General features: G+C 42.3%; 1 protein-coding gene across 7 annotated transcripts in view; it reads left to right on the forward strand.

The window, feature by feature from the left end:
- Positions 1-6,406, forward strand: part of NHSL1 (NHS like 1) — a 174,663-nt gene extending 168,257 nt beyond the window's left edge. For all 7 annotated transcript variants that reach the window (XM_056488660.1, XM_056488661.1, XM_056488663.1 and 4 more), the window contains 2 exons: positions 155-284; positions 3,719-6,406. In XM_056488660.1, the coding sequence (XP_056344635.1) occupies positions 155-284; positions 3,719-4,442 (854 nt within the window). In that variant the 3' untranslated portion in view covers positions 4,443-6,406. The remainder of the gene's footprint in view (positions 1-154; positions 285-3,718) is intronic.
- Positions 6,407-15,954: the final 9,548 nt, after the last annotated feature.

Here is a 15,954-nt window from a genome sequence, read left to right on the forward strand (position 1 = left end):
GCAGGCGTTGATCTGAAATCACAATAATGACAGCGCTGCACTCACTCAGTCCATCGGATGCTTCTCCATGGAGGCAGCAAGGGCTGTTTTCAGGACTGTGTGCCCGTGGTTTTTGCACAACAGACTGACTGTGTTGTTCGTTCTCTTTGCATAGTGGAGGTGTTTGAATCAGACACAGCCAGTAGTTCATTCCTGCCAAGCAGTAGTTATGGGGAAGAGACGGACGGAGTGGCAACACCAGCAAGACCAAGGACTACTGAGGATCTTTTTGCAGCCATTCACAGGTACTGCAGAAACTGCCCTTCCTGTACTGTCAGGTCCGGTAGGTCTCTCAGAAATAAATTTAACATTGTTTTATAAAACACCCAATTACGACAGTCATGGCTGTCACAGAAAGCACGTATTTATCAACTTTCTACTAAGGCTATATGTGAAAAAGATGAGGAAAAGAGCTTGCATGTTATTGTTTTATCAATGTAGTTAATCCATTCTGAACTAAAACCTATCAGATTAAATAGATGTAGATTATATTACGAATACCTTGTCCTTTAAAATACGTCTAGTATTTATTGTACTGTTCTCAATCTGCCATATTAACTCTACTGTTGCTTTTTCTGTGTATCTTTTTGTTTTCATTCTTGTTCTTCTCCATCTCTTTTTACTCTCTTCGCTGCTTATATGGTGCAGTTTGGGACAGAGGCTCAACGCTAATGCTTCATGGCAAGCGTGGCTGAAACTGGCAAGTAACACAACATGTCAGTCATATGGCAAAACATATGGCAAACGCTGGATTATAGTTAGCCATAATCCAGCCTGAGGTCGGGTGTTTTGTGTCAAACTGGTTCATGAATGAAATGTGCAATACTGGCTCTATTGTTAATGACATTATTCATTTCCCTTGAAAACAAAATCATCCCGAATGGCAGCTAGATTTGCGTGCTGTTCAGGTTGGGTGCTCGGGAAGAGGAAAGCCCGCAAAGGAAGGCCCAAGGGCAGAGCAGGGAAGGCGGGTGCTCCCTTGGGCTCCCTGCCTTGGAGCGGCGCTCCCGGCCCGCGGCCGGAGCCGCCCCGGGCCGGCTGGGCGTGCCGCCAGCGCCATCGCGCGGCTGCTGCGCGCACTGCAGGCCCTGCCGGGGAGTGGGGGTTATCCAGATGTTCCGTCAGTTCACACATCTGTGCATCGGCAGTGAGGGACGGGGAGAGAGCGGCTGGGAGGCTGCAGCATTTTGGATGCAAATGCTACTTTTTATTCGTTTTTGAAGCAAGTCCTTTCCAGACATTGCAAAAACTGCATATATATGATACTGACCTTTTATCATTTACTGTTACCCCTTAGAACTTGGCCTGGATCAGCCATTCTAAAAATGGTCTGTTGCATTCTTGTTGCATGGTGGTCTTTAGAACTGTGACAAATCTGGCTTTAGAATGAGATATTCTGGCCAGCAGCCATTCTTCTTTATGTGTGCAGATAGAGAGTGGATTTCTGTGTATATGCACATACCTGTAATTCATGAGTTTGTGGGTAAATAGACAATGGAATGGGATGTGACATACTTAGAACTGCTTGACAGCTATTTTATTAAGACCTTGCTCTTGCTGGCTTTGGACTTGAACCACTTTCTTCCTTGGTTGCTAATTAATTAAAAAGGTTTAGATTTTCCCCCACTGTTTCTGAGAGGTATTATTTCAGTAATTGGCACTCTTGAATATATTCTTTGGAGCAAGACAAGAAATTTAATGGCATGTGCATTAATGACAGGAAGAGCAGTCTGAAGTTTTAAGTCATAGTTTTGCTTGAACATATGCCCTATCAGTGTCTGAAAAGCCACCAAAACCAAATTTGGTTCTTAATTCCAAGTTTCTTCCATGATTCATACATACTGAGAAAGGCTGGCTAGATGGTGACAGCAAACTGACTGCTCTGCACTCCATTCATAGCCTTACCAGATCACTCCAAGCTAGGGTAACAAAGTCTTTCTCTGCAGATCTTTGCAACTGAATTTTTTATTTTTCAATTTAATTTGGGGTTTGGTAACAGTACAACCCCAGCATTGCAGTGTTTAAAGATATCCATAGGCAGCCAAAACTCTAATGAAGGAAAGTATTTTCCTTGTAACAGATGCACACACATGCTCACACACAGACTCACGGAGCATCCAAGCACCAAAATCACCTGTTGTCTACAGCACTAAAGCACAATTAAATCTAGGTGAGGCTCCTACACTGGCTGCTCCTGAAGTCATCTTTATATCTCTTTGCTGTTTTCTGTGTCCATTCATCCTCAAGCTGAATGGACATTGGTATTACGTTTTTATTCCGGAAGGACAGGTGGAGGCAGCAGCAGCTGCTGAAAATAACAGCTGGTACAGCTGCCTTTGGGGGTATCACAAGTGAGCTGTGCATAAACTCCACCACTTAGGAGAGACAGGATTGCTCCAAAGTCTTGGCATAGCCTATAGCAATGTCTGTTGCTGCCACCTACTCAGCTGATGGATCAGGGTTTTTAAAATTATTAATAGGCTGCGATGCATGAACACATTTGAGCTTCTTTGGCAAAATCTCAAGGCCTTTAAGAAAGTAAAGCTAAAGATTACATTAAGTAGAAATCTGTTTTACAAGGGGAATGGTCTGGAATGAACACATGCTTGATAAAAATTAATATGGAGTTTTATAGCGTGATAATTTTATATCTGAGAAGTCTGTTGGCTTGTTTTAAACTTCTGCCAAAATACCGTTTTTAAAGTTAGGCTTTATGTAATATTTTTAAATTAATTCTTGCTCAGTCAGCAAAGAAACAAAGCAGCTGTGCTACAGATACCAGGCATGTACATTTCTTTAAGATTTCTAGTAATGTGAAAATGAGGCAATGAAAGTCCAGTTTCCACATATTCCCAGTTCCATGGTTATGTCTTAATTTTTTTTTTTTTTTTTGTGTTGTCTCTGCACTTCACATTTAAATAGACAAACACTCCGCTCTTTCATTTGGAAAGATAACTTTCCTGTCAGCAAGTTGGTCTCTCCTTCATTTAGTTGAAAGTTGCAATGACAGAGCACCAGCATAACTGTGAATTTTGTCTTTGCATCTTGAGAGGAGCTGGAAAAGTTTTTCTCTATTTATTTAATATTTGGATTAGGGAGAGGGTTTTTTGGAATCAAGAATGATTACATGTAGCTCCCTTTTCTCCATCTTCAGCAGCAGTGCATTGCTGTGTCCTTTTTTCTGAAGGGAAGTGCACTAAACTACACCTCAAATTCGCCAGAGAGTGTCAAATGAAATCATAAAATGGAACAAAACAACCCATATACCCTAGATGACATATTTTGAATTAAGTCCCCAAATTAACAGAGAAACAGGATGGAGTGTAAATCTTCATAGCACATTAATCTGAGAATACTGACTCAGAAAACCTGATTCACTAAATTTGCTCAAGTGTTTTGAACATCAGTATTGCCAGTTTTAGTAGTTTCATTGTTCCAGATTTGCAGAAAAAGAGTAATAAACTTATCATATACTTCCAATACCTGCATTTGTGCCTGTACAGTTCTGGTGGTGTTCTTACTCATGCTTTAGATTTAGATCACTTCTCCCTTTTCCCTGTCTCTGCTTTAGCTTAATTCATTGCCATCCCTCTAAACTCTAAACTGAGTTTAATTAGAGGAGGTAACAAGTTTCATTTTTGTGTCATCCTCTTCTCTTTTGTGTGTGTTTCAAACTCAGATCCAAAAGGAAAGTCCTTGGCCGTAAAGATTCTGAAGACGACCGTAGCCGCAACCATTCTCCGTCGCCCCCCGTAACTCCCACTGGTGCTTCCCCAAACTTAGCTACCCTCAAACAAGCCGGCTCTATTCAGAGAAGCGTTCGCAAGAGCAGCACCAGCAACGACAACTTCAAAGCCCTGCTGCTGAAGAAAGGGAGCCGCTGTGACACCAGCTCCCGTATGTCGGCAGCAGAGATGTTGAAGAACACGGACCCGCGGTTCCAGCGGACAAGGACGGACGCCGCCCCCGACCTTTGTGAGGGCCCTGCCAGCTGCTCACCCAGCAAGAGCAAACGGGCCCAGGAGGAGTGGGCCAAGAGTGAGGGCCTGATGCCCAGGAGCATGTCCTTCTCTGGCACGAGATACGGCCGGTCACGGACACCCCCGTCTGCTGCCAGCAGCAAGTACAACGTCCGCAACCGCATCCAGAGCAGCCCCATGACCGTCATCAGTGAAGGAGATGGGGAAGTGGTGGAACAGGCCGAGGGCAGGGTCCGGAGGACTTTGGAGGAGCAGCAAGAGGGGCAGCTTGATCTGTTCAACAGTGATGAAATGGACATGAATGACTTTCCGTATGCTGAGGAGGCAGGCTGCAAGGAGACTTTGGATCCAGCCCATGTAGACTTAATGACTCAACCAGGTGCTTCAAGGAAGTTTCTAAACTCTTCAGCTGAAGAAAGTTAAAAGGCAGTATGACAGAAGGCTTTGGATATTAGTCTAGAGAGTCACAGGGACTAGATTCCAGGAGAAAGCCCAGACCAGGACAAGGTTACTTTGCTGAGCATTTATTCCACGAACTGCATGTGTATGTTTAAATGCTAAAGCGACGATGGTTCTGCATGGTTGGGTTGGGGTGGGGAGCACTTGCTTTGAATGAGTGGTCTGTGGCTTGAAGAAAGTTAACAGTTGAATTTTTTGTGTAAAGCCTTAGAAGTCCTCTTGTGGGGTGGGGTGGGGAAGTTTTCTTGGAGTCTGTAGGGGTGTGAAGTTTTTCTTGAGACTGCAATTGTGCAAGCAAAATTTAGAAGTAAGCCTGAAATGGGAAGGCTCTTGTGGTACATGCTGGACATTTGGTTCAAAAGCATTGTAGTGATGCAGTGTAGTGCATATGTTAAGCAGAGGGAGGCACAATGAGGCACATTCACCTCTGAGAGAAGGTAGCAGGGTTGGTGCTGGGGTTACATGGCTCCTTAGTGGGTATGGCCCAGCATTCAATGAAGTGTGTCCCGCTTGAGCAGTGAGCTCACCAGGTTATGGATTGGTCCAGGGTACTGTACTTTTAATTCTTTTTCCTGAGGGAAAATGAACTGTGTAGTTAAAATGGAAAAGGGAGCTGATTTTATAACACACTACTAGCTGCTATGCAGCCACACACATTCACTTGGTGAAACACACATTTCCAGGTGAATTGCTTCCCTGACTGGAGTATTCCCTTAGAGAGCTAGAACAGCTGGATGTGTGCAGAGGGTGCAAGCAGATAGCAGGAAAGTGGAAGATGAATGAAGAAGTGTACTGCCAGCATTTGGAAGGGTTACTGTCATGGTTTAGGAACGGTATTCCCCAATTTATTGTTCCTACTGAAACACTCCAAACCATGTACCGCTCGCTCACATCCCTCCCCTTTTACCTCTGTGGGTGGTTGGAGAGAAGAATTGGAGGCACAAAAGGTGAAAGTTGGGGGCTGATGGAAGAAAAATCTACTGGGAACAACAATGAAGTAAGAAAATGGACAGTAACAGCAACAATAGGGTGCGCACAGAAGAGGTGAATGACTCACAGGTGACTGCTCACCATGCAGAGCCCAGTAATGTGTGACCTGCTGCCCCACTTGTTTGTCCCCAGCAGTGTGGTGCGGTAGTGTAGAACAACCTCTGTGTCCTGGCCACAGCCCCTTCTGGCTACTGCAAAAAAATAAACCCTGTCCTGGCCGGAACCAGGACAGCTGTGTTTCTGAATTAGAAAGAGAAATTTGACTTGCACTACAAAGCTGTAGGTGGAGCCCGTCTTTCAGAACTGAAACTTGGGAGTTGTGTTTTGCCAGAAACCTGTCTTTCATTTGTCAAAATGGGGAGACTTACTTTTCATCACTTGAAATACAGATACTTGCTAACTTTTGGTTACCAAAGAATAAGTTACAGTTACTTTCCTTTTTGATTTGCCTGCAGTATTGCTCTTCTTTTTTAACCTTAATAATTTAGTGAGGTTCGTTTTTATTGTATATTTTACAGATAATAAGAACATTTAACGGTTTTCCAATTGTAAAGAAGACCATTAATTAAAACTGAAATATTGGCTGGAGTTTTTGGTTCTTGGTAGGAATGAAGCTTTTAATTTTTAATAAGAATTTTGCATCATTTGATGGCATGCGCAGTTTTTGTATTGTTTGTAAATATTGAAAGTTGTTAAAATATCTTTCGATCTCCTTACCGTAGAATTTTTACATTTTTAGATTGCTTTTAAGAAGAAAAAGCACTCTTTGTAGATTATTTATTTTAGAGAAATATGCTTGTAATCTCTTTCTTCAATCCTTTACTTGTTAGTTATGTAAATTTCAGGGGCCTTCATTTAACTCTTCCCTTCACAAGAGGGGAATAGTGCTGAAAATGCTGTGACTTTGCTTCAATAAAGAAAAAGCCTGCCAGTTGCCATATTGTCTTTTGAGTCAATTAAAATCTCCTTCAAAAGATGTGTCCCACAGTGTATGGCAACCCACTGAATGCCATAATCCATGCATCCAGCTACTAATCTCCAGTTTTCATTGCAAAATTTACTAATTCACTTTAGAGACGACTAAAGTGTACTCACACATCCATCCCATTTCGGTATCTCAGTTCTGAGACTAAAAGAATTTAAATAATCCTGAGCTTTTTCCAGTGTCGTGTGTTTCTACTACTTCTCTCCTACTTGCAACCTGTCCCAGGAAACTAAAATTCTTGGAGAACCAGATTATAAGCAGAGTGAGTGAGAAGTGAAAAGGACAGGTTGAACCCAGCTGCACTCAGTGGAAAAAGGGTAGTATTAACTGGTGTGCAGCAAACCTTCTACCATTTTTACATGCTAACTATATTGAAAGAACCATTGGATTTTTACAATGAAAATAAAACCTAATTAGTTTAAGTAGATTGTTTCAGATATTACTAATACTGATCTGAACTACATTCTGTGCAAAGAGGTAGCAGTGGCAGAGTGTTTTGCTCTAAACATCCTGCGAATGTTGCCTTGGTCTGTCTTCCAGTGCTGATACCACATGGAACATGAAAGGACCAACCAAGTCCTTTTCACAGCAGGAACTGTCCCTTTGAAAGCCATGCTAAATGCTAGCCAGTCCTTATGCCATCATCCTGACTGGATAATGTGTAATAAATAATACTCAGGCTTTGTTTTATTGTTTACAGATGGGAAAATTGTCTAAGTGAAAAATGGATGCCCTGGGCAAAATTGTAGCTCTGGAGCCTGCAGCCGTTTGCAGCCTTTTGCATCAAGTGCCTGCAGGAGGGAGCATAGCCAGCTTGTTCCCTGGTGATGGCCAGCTGATGCTGCCAGTTGTTTTTGTGGGCTGTGTGGGGAACTCTCTGGAAAAGCCTGGCTTGAATGCACTCCATCTTGTCAGTACAGGTAGATGACATTAAACTTGAAAGTAGCACAGGCTGAATTTCCTCTCTGACCACAGATAGCCTTGGTGCTCCCCTAAAACCCACATCTGGTGAACTTGGGCTGAGGCTCAGGCTTTGGCTAGCATGCAGAATGCAGTGTTGGTGCAGCCCTGCTGATGTTGCTGCATGACTACATTTTACACAGTACAAGGTATAGTGAAATACCTGAAGTGTGCTGAAATAAGTTTAATGGTGCTTATACCATTTACTTAGATAGCTGATGTAACTTTCTTACAGAGATGTCACCGTGTCATCTCCCTGCAGACAGAACTGGTTAATTATTTTGTCACACTTACAACTTCAAAGTTACTTTCTTAGACTGTAAGGTTCCTCCATAGGGAGGTTTTGCAGTTGAGGTTTTATTGGTCTACAACTGTAGAAAGTTTAGCAAACCTCTACTAAAGACATCCCAGAGCAGAAGGAGAGAAGGGCACAAATGCAAACTTGCCTGTGCTGAAGGAAAAAAGCAGACTTGTCATTCTGGTGCTTAATGCATCATACTGTCACAGGGCTTGTTTGGAGTTTACAGCTAACAGTCTGCAGTTTGCCTCTAAACCAGGAATCTTTATTGAAGCTAGATGTGAGATTAATTTCTGGTTTCTGTTTTACTGGGAATGGTGTTCAGCTTCAGTCTTTTTCTAAATTCTGCCCTATATTAACTTATTTCACGTTCTGTTCCTTTGTTTTCAGAGTTCTGGTATCAGATGTAGGCAGCCCTAATAACCCTGTGAATCAGAGCCCTCCAGTTACTGTGTTAATACATTCAGAAGGCTCAGAGGGACATTTACAAGCCTTCACTACTCTTTGTATGCCAGAAAGGAGAACCTACCACCTAAATTGAAATGATGGAGGTTATGCAAGGAGCAATAGCTTGGTGAGAGGAGGTTTGGAAGGCTATTAGATATCAGTTACAAGAATTGGGAAAGAAGTGGGTTTGATGAAGACAGGATTTTGAGAAACCAAGATTGGGATGCTGGTTCCTGCATTAGGCTCAGCCTGGAAGAAGGCACTGGCAGAAAAGTTGAATCAAGGAGATTACTGAGAAGTACAGTGAATGCACAGATTAAGGTATGGGGTGGGCAGGCTAGTGCAGATTCTAGATGATAAAGAAGTTACAGCAAGTACAGATGAGAGAAAAAGGTGAAGGAACAATGGAATAGTCACAGCAAGGAGGATGAAAAATTTTAGTCCATGTGTTTTGTCCTGATTCAAGGTGTGTAGAAGGCCAAAGTCAATCAAACATGGGGGCGGGGGGGAAGCCAAAAGCCCTAACAATCTAGAAGAGAAAAATGAGCAAAACTGGGTGAGCTTAGAGAAGCAGGCTGAAGTGAAAACTGCTCTAGGAGATGTCAGGCAACACTGGGTAGGGGACTCAAGCACAGCTCAGGAGGGTTCTATAGAACCACCATGCCTGAAGTCTGGAAAGAATAAAGGGGATGGGGAAGGTGAAAGCTCAGATTGATCTTGTCTAATTTTTACCAACAGCTGTGCATGCAGTGGTTCCAATGGACTGGGTACAGGTCTCCAGACACTTGTATTGGGATAACTTGCTAAACCTTCAGTCATTTCCTGAAGCAAAGAGAGGCCACTTGTGCATGCAGCAGAGGGGTGAATGTGTTAATACTACTGCAAGCAAATAGATCTGGTTTGGTATTCTTTGGATACCACAAAGTTCTGGTAAAGTTGTTTATAGCACCAGTCACTGTTCATACAAAGCCATTGCTACAGAACGTTTGAGTGATTCAAAATGATGCATTGTTTGCTTTTATAGGAGAGAATTAAAAGGATGGACTTCAGTGGTAAAACAAAGTATTACATAACTTACAGTGGCAATGAGAAATCATTTTATCTGTTTTATTTAAAAGAACTTCAGTACTCACAGAAGGGAACACAATAGCTTTATAATGCCCTTGGTAGCTTTCTGAGTTGCTCCCTTACACTTAATTTTCTGAATAACTTTCAGAAGTGATTTCTTTCACAGGTAAGACTGGAAAAGTCTTCTGGCAAAATTGATAACTTTATTGGCTCTAAAGGGGTGTTACCAACTTAAATCTGAGTGTGGCATTAAAATCTTGCAACTACTCAGTGCTGAATTGTAACTATGCCTGTACTGGTGTGAATTAATAATAAATTAATAAATACTCAACGGAGTAAAATACAGAAATGTTTGATAAAAATGTGCTGTGTCATATTATCCTGAAAAACTGGGTAAAAGCCTTCCTCAGCAGAATGTTGGGTACATTTTATGTTGCAAATTTAGCTCTTAGCAGTTGGGCTCTTTCACATAATGTGCAGCCAACCTTTTAAGGGCCAATCAATGCTTTTATCAACATTGCTAATGGAAAATGTCATTGATTTTTAGTAAGAAATTTTTTGTTGATAGTGAATCCAAATATATGTGTATAAGCATGTGGGGTGGTATATAGAGAAGAAGTACCCAATGTACCTGAGTTGCTTCTGTCTGTACACTGGCATATTTGTGCACCAACCTTCAGTATAAAATCAGAATTGTTAGCTGCTGAAGGAAAAAAAGGGAAAATCTGTCAGGATACATAAGGTAGCAGAAGTTTCTGCATTTTCACTACCTCTAGAAAAAAACAGTAACAATTTAAGTTCTGTGTTTAAATGGTAAAAGCTAATTTGTGAGGAAAAAATAGGTAAATTATGAAAACAAAAATAAACTCAAAATGAAAAAACAATGTCAAAAAAACCCCACAAGATTAAATCCTGTAAATAAGAAATACAAGCAACTAAATTAACTGTCTATCTGAAGAGGAATGTTGTTCATGTGCATCTTGGTAGTACACTAATGTCTTCTTAAAAAATTAAATATCTGTTCAGTTTACTTTTTCCAGAAGAAATCACGGGCTGTTTCTAATAGTCTTTTTCACACTGGGTTGCAGAAAATGGACACAGAAATTCCTGCCTTTGGGAGTTAGATTTGGGGAAAACCCCTGATTTCTGAGCCAGTTTAAAACAGGTGAAAGAGCATCGCAATGACACAAGAATTCAGTGCCCAGTGCAGCATCACCAGTTGAGAAGCTGCCTTAGTAAATGATGGTCCCATGCTTTTTGCCTTAATCAGGGTGTTGTAATGTGCTGCCTGGAAATGGTTGTTTTGCCAATTGCTGTGCCAACTGGGAGCTGCAGTGCAGTCAAAAGGACTTAAAAAGCAAAGCCCAGGTTTACATAGTCAGTACAGCAGTCACAGACTAGGGAATGATAATGGATTTCATGTATTTACTTTTTTTACAGAATCCTGATACAAAAGAAAAGTACATTTCAGAAAGGAGATCCTAAGGAAAATGGGTGCACAGGGAGCATGTGGCTGTGAGCAGAGGTCATGCAGTTGCACAGAAGTCCCAAGTTTGGGTCTGAGGTAGCTTAGAGTCCATTTGCAAACCATGGATAGACAGTATCAAACCACTGGCGATCCCAAATGAGGCTGGCATATTCCCATACACAGCACACTTGAGTCTTTTAGGGCAAAGATCAAACAAATTCTAACTAAATTCCACAGAAAGGTCTCTTGTGATATGATACACAGGAAAAAAAGTGTACCTCAATGTAATGTTCAAGAGACAGCCCTTTATTTATTCAAACATGGAACATTTGACTGATTTGTCAATTTCCTGATCCATTTTCTTGCAAAATATGCCAGAACTTAAAATTGTGGCATGTGGAAATATGGAAAGTAGTTGATATGTTATTTCTGAGTTTAAAAAACCATAAGCAGTATTCTAGTTTTCAGCTGTTAAGCACAACCCAAAGCAAGTGAGCTGTGTAACATAAAAGCTTTTTTTGAAGTGTAGCTTTGAAGTCCAGGACTGACTGCAACAAATTAGTCCTCAAATACTTGGGGTGAGTTTCTTGCATGATGTGACAACCTCATGTGGAGCCGTGTTGGGTTTTGGGAACAAAGATTACTAAAAAATTACTTTCTGTGCCACAAACTTGGTCTCTCAAATGATCACCAGTGCCTGGGAAATTGTGACCTCTTTGAACTGAAAGTCCATATGAGAAATTATCTAAAATACTTGCTGAGAAAAGAGGGAAGAAAATGTCTTGGCAATAAACTGAAATGCCCTTCTCTAAAGTCATTCTGGTTGTTACTCTTGTTTGTTGGACTTTTCCTTCTTTGATAAACCAGATCTCATGTCATCTGTTAATTCTTGTAGAGCACTTGTAGTTATTTCCTGACCCTGCTTGAAACGTGTTGAGTCTTTATTTGTGATACTGGTATGTCCTTTGAAAGGCCAAGAATAATAAAGATGAAGGGAGTCTAAGTTTGGTTGTCCTTTATGCCCTATTGTATAGACCATGGACTTCCCAAAGTTCATCTGTCTGGGAAAATGCCATCAGGAGCAGCAGCTCCTGCTTCTGTGCCAGTCCACATGCATACCTGACAGCACGGGGACCTGCAGCCTTGTTGGCCCTGCTGTTGGTGCAGACAGCCAAAACCTCTTTGCTACACTCTGGATCCAGAGAAGACTTTCCTACATCTGCCAAACCTTTGACATGCCTCTTGGCATGCCTGCTGCCCTCAATCCCAGCCCCAGATGCTACCTTTTCATTCTGCTCCAGCAGAGCTGCAGAGACTGGCACTCCAAGCTCTCACTCCGTGTCCCATTCCACACCCAGCTCCCACAAGCAAGCAGCTCAGCTCTGTCCTCAGCCACTACAGCTCCTCCTTGCAGCCACAGCACCACTCCAGCAGCACTAGCACAGGCAGTACCAGCAGTACAGGCAGCACAAGCAGTACAGGCAGCACAGGCAGTACAGGCAGCACAGGCAGTACAGGCAGCACAAGCAGTACAGGCAGCACAGGCAGCACAGGCAGCACAGGCAGTACAGGCAGTACAGGCAGGCTCTCCTGGTGGGCACTCATGGTCAGGGAGGTGTCTCTGCCCTCAGCACCCAACATCCAGATGTGGTTTGGCCTCTCCCACAGTCTGTCTGCCCACACCTCACAAGACTGTTGCCTACAGTTTGTTTTAGTGGGCTTTCCTCACCTGCAAATGTTTGGGTTTCCTAAATGCCTGTGAAGAGAGGTGGCACTTAGGACAGGAGACAGCAAATATTAAAGAACATTTCAATGAACAGACTGGCGAGATAAATCGGTAAGATAACTGGCTGCACATCTTACTTGCATTTCTTAAGAGCCTGATATCCTGAGAGACTCTACCTCAAAAGTAGAATTCCACCAAAAAGGGCCTAATTTGGAACACAGGATATTAATCTTAAGTTTTACCTGGTAGTCTTCAATTCCACTTTTTAGCAGTCTGTAACTCTGAGAAGATACTGGAATGTGGAATTCAGTTTGTTTCTTTCACGTTGGACAAGTGTTTAAGTTTTCCCCTCCCCTCCTTAGCTCCTGCTGGCACAATGTTTTTATTGTGATATGAACAACCGAGGTGGGATAACAGCAAAAACTGGTGAGGAGGGCTATAAACACGCTGAAGTGACTTGCAGCTGGGTGTAGAAAAACACATACATCATGCTAATTGTTGTTTAGCCCTGTGTGTTTGACAAGCAGAACATCTGTGTTTAGATAACATAAGCCTGTGAGAGACTTAGAGGCACCCTATCACACATGCTTGAGATTCCTGCTCTACTTCAAGAGAGATCAAAGCACAGGGGTAAAATACCTGTTTTATCCCTGATAAACAGGCAGGGACAGCAGGTTTGCTGATCCTCTGGCAGAGCAAGATCTGTGGTGCCTGTGTCCCACTTGTGGCCTCTGCCTGGGTGCTGCTTTGGGGATCCCCAGGTCGGTGAGGTATGGGAAATAAAGCCAGCTTTGTGGTTTTGGGGTTGTTCCTGTGTCCTGTCTGTGCTGACTCACACAACCAAGCAGGGAAATATGTGATTATAGAAAGTAATACGTGATCTGATGAGAGACAATCTACATAAAGTGTGGCCTTGGTCAGATTTAAAAAAAGAAAAATGTGAGATTTTTGTGTGAGAATTACCCCAGTGAATGCCTATCATAGGAGGGTGATGACTATTGCTGTACTACAGGCTAATTCAGACCAGGTTTTTGTCTCTAGGCAGCACATGATTTTGTTGATGAAAATGAAAAATTAGTTCCCTAATGCAGGAAAGTAGGTACTTTATCCATATTTATTATTCTGGAGATTGCCTTTGGATTATAGGGACACAAACCATTTGATAGCACCACACAAATTAATCCACACCTGGCAGACCCACACATTTTTCTCTTTCTTCAGCAAAGATATACAATTCCAAGAGAATAATTCCCTTATTCTGGTGTTTGAGTGGCATTAAAAGAAGACTGCAAAGGTGGATGCAGATTGGATGTGCACCAGCTCACTGGGGCACCATCAATATTGCCATTCCTTCCGAAGATCAGGTGAGTAAAAACAGCTCAATGGCACATAGAAACTCAGGCAGATCAGCTAAAGAGCATGGAGTTCAAGAAAGCATCATCTTTGAACAAGTGGCTTGTTCAAAGTCTGCATTTGCTCCTTTAATTCTGCAAATAAATCTGATATAACTTCATTGTTCTGCTGTAGTTCTGAGGGCAACAAAGTACAAGCACCAGTTTTCTGTACCATTCTGACTTGTTGGATTCTCTGCTGCATCACAGAGGGCCCACTACAATAACATTTTCACCACATTTATGGAGCCTTACTTCTACCTGGGTTTTCTCAGTGTCTTACAAGAGAGGAATACTAGAGTTGTTCCCATAGTGAGGTCACTGTTGCAGTTATTTTCACTGATGTTTGAGTTTCCATGAAACTGAAAGAAACTTCCTACTTTTGAAATTACCTGATTTTGTACAGATTTCACAGAGAGGCCATAACAGGGTGGAAAACCCAGTAAGAAAACAGACTCAGATCCCATGCAGCATGATCACATTACACTAGATCAGTGTTCTGAGAAAACCCTTTTTCCCACATATTAGGCTGCTTGTGACCCAAGGAAGTACATCTGAAGGATCACTACTAATCCTGAGTGCAGTTTTGTAGCAAGTCTGCTGCTAGGAATGGGGGCAGCTCTCTGCAGTTTGAAAGACCTGACAAAACAAATGTTCCTATCCCTGAGTGGTCTTTATTCAAGTCAGTTGTTTTCTCCTGACTGAGAACTGGAAATCATTAATTTTACTCACAGATGGGCACAAGAAAAGACCACAGCTCCCTGTGGGATTGGGAAGACTAGGCCAGGTTGCAGCAGCCAAGTCAAAGTCTGGAGCAGCACTAGCATCTGATTGAAACTAGCCAGACTAACCAAGAAAGTTAAATTTTAGTTGCATAATGATTGCTTAAGGTTTCATTTAAGTCCTGAGAACCCCTTGATTGCTCTGCAGAAAACAAGTCACAGGTGAAATCTGATTGCAAGTTAAAATTAGTCTGCAAGGAAGCTTGGAAAAGCAGGATGAAGAAGACATCTGTAATGCTGCATCTTCTTTTCTCATGGCTTATCAATGCTGTTTGCTACAGGTAATTTTAAACACTTTTAAATTTGTTGAGCTACAAGATTTATTGATGTTTTATTGACTGTGACCTAGAACAGAAGTAATTCCCTCTGTTGGAAGTATCCTTGCCTTCATAATACCATATCAGGAAAAACTTGTTGCTCAGGGAGCTGTATCAAAGCTGAGGAAAGCCTGTGTGCAGAATAGAAAGCAGCTATTTAAATCCTCTCAAACTGGTTGTAATCAAGTATGTAGGTCAAATGTTCACGTTGCTTTAAACAGTATAGAAATTGCCCTATCATTTTTTATTCTTTGATACAAATTGCATTTAATGTGAAATTATAACTTTCCAAGTGGAGTGAGCACTGAAACCAGAGGACACAAAACTTCCAGGCCTCTTCAAGAGGAAGAAATTAGAAAGTGGAAGGAGCTGTGTAAAACAATTCTGGTGAGCAGGGTGTGACTTTAAAGCCTTTGCTTTTCATTCTTGTCCTTAAGCTGGCTGCAGTAAGGACTGCTACTCCCCATTAGCTTCTGTGCCCTTGATTGAACCAGCAGCTAGATTAAGGGTCCCTGACTGGCAAATGTATGGAGGCTGTGGGTTAAAGCTGGGCAGCAGTAGATGTTCTGTTTGCCAATTACCTCTCTCTGCAGGGCTCTAAAGCCAGAACTGTGAATCTCCTTCTGGTTTTCTGCAGTTTTTTGTTTGGTGAATTAAGGTAATCTGTGCTGCTGGATCCTTGTGGCTATGCAGCAACCTTTGTAATTCAGCAGGTACTTGGTGACCCTTTCTAGGAAACTGTTGGGATGTTCAGGCTCTTCCCTTGGTGTTGGAAAAAGCACTCCTGATCCTCCTATGTATATTTTACTCACCTTTTGCCATCTATAAGGCCTTGTACCCACTCAGGCTGTTTCCTTGTCAGGGTACCCGCCAGTGACAGACCCCCCTGAGGAAGGTGTGCAGGTAGGGGACACTGGAGCAAACACTGATGGGGCTTGGAGGCCATCTGTCCCCTCTGTGCTGAGAGCCTGGGCAAGGAAACTGAGACAAAAATGAGTAAGTGCTGGTCTACTGTGAGCAGACTATCTGCTGTTAAATATTTAC

Source organism: Oenanthe melanoleuca, chromosome 3 (assembly GCF_029582105.1).
Source record: "Oenanthe melanoleuca isolate GR-GAL-2019-014 chromosome 3, OMel1.0, whole genome shotgun sequence".
In the NCBI taxonomy this organism is placed as follows: Eukaryota; Metazoa; Chordata; class Aves; order Passeriformes; family Muscicapidae; genus Oenanthe; species Oenanthe melanoleuca.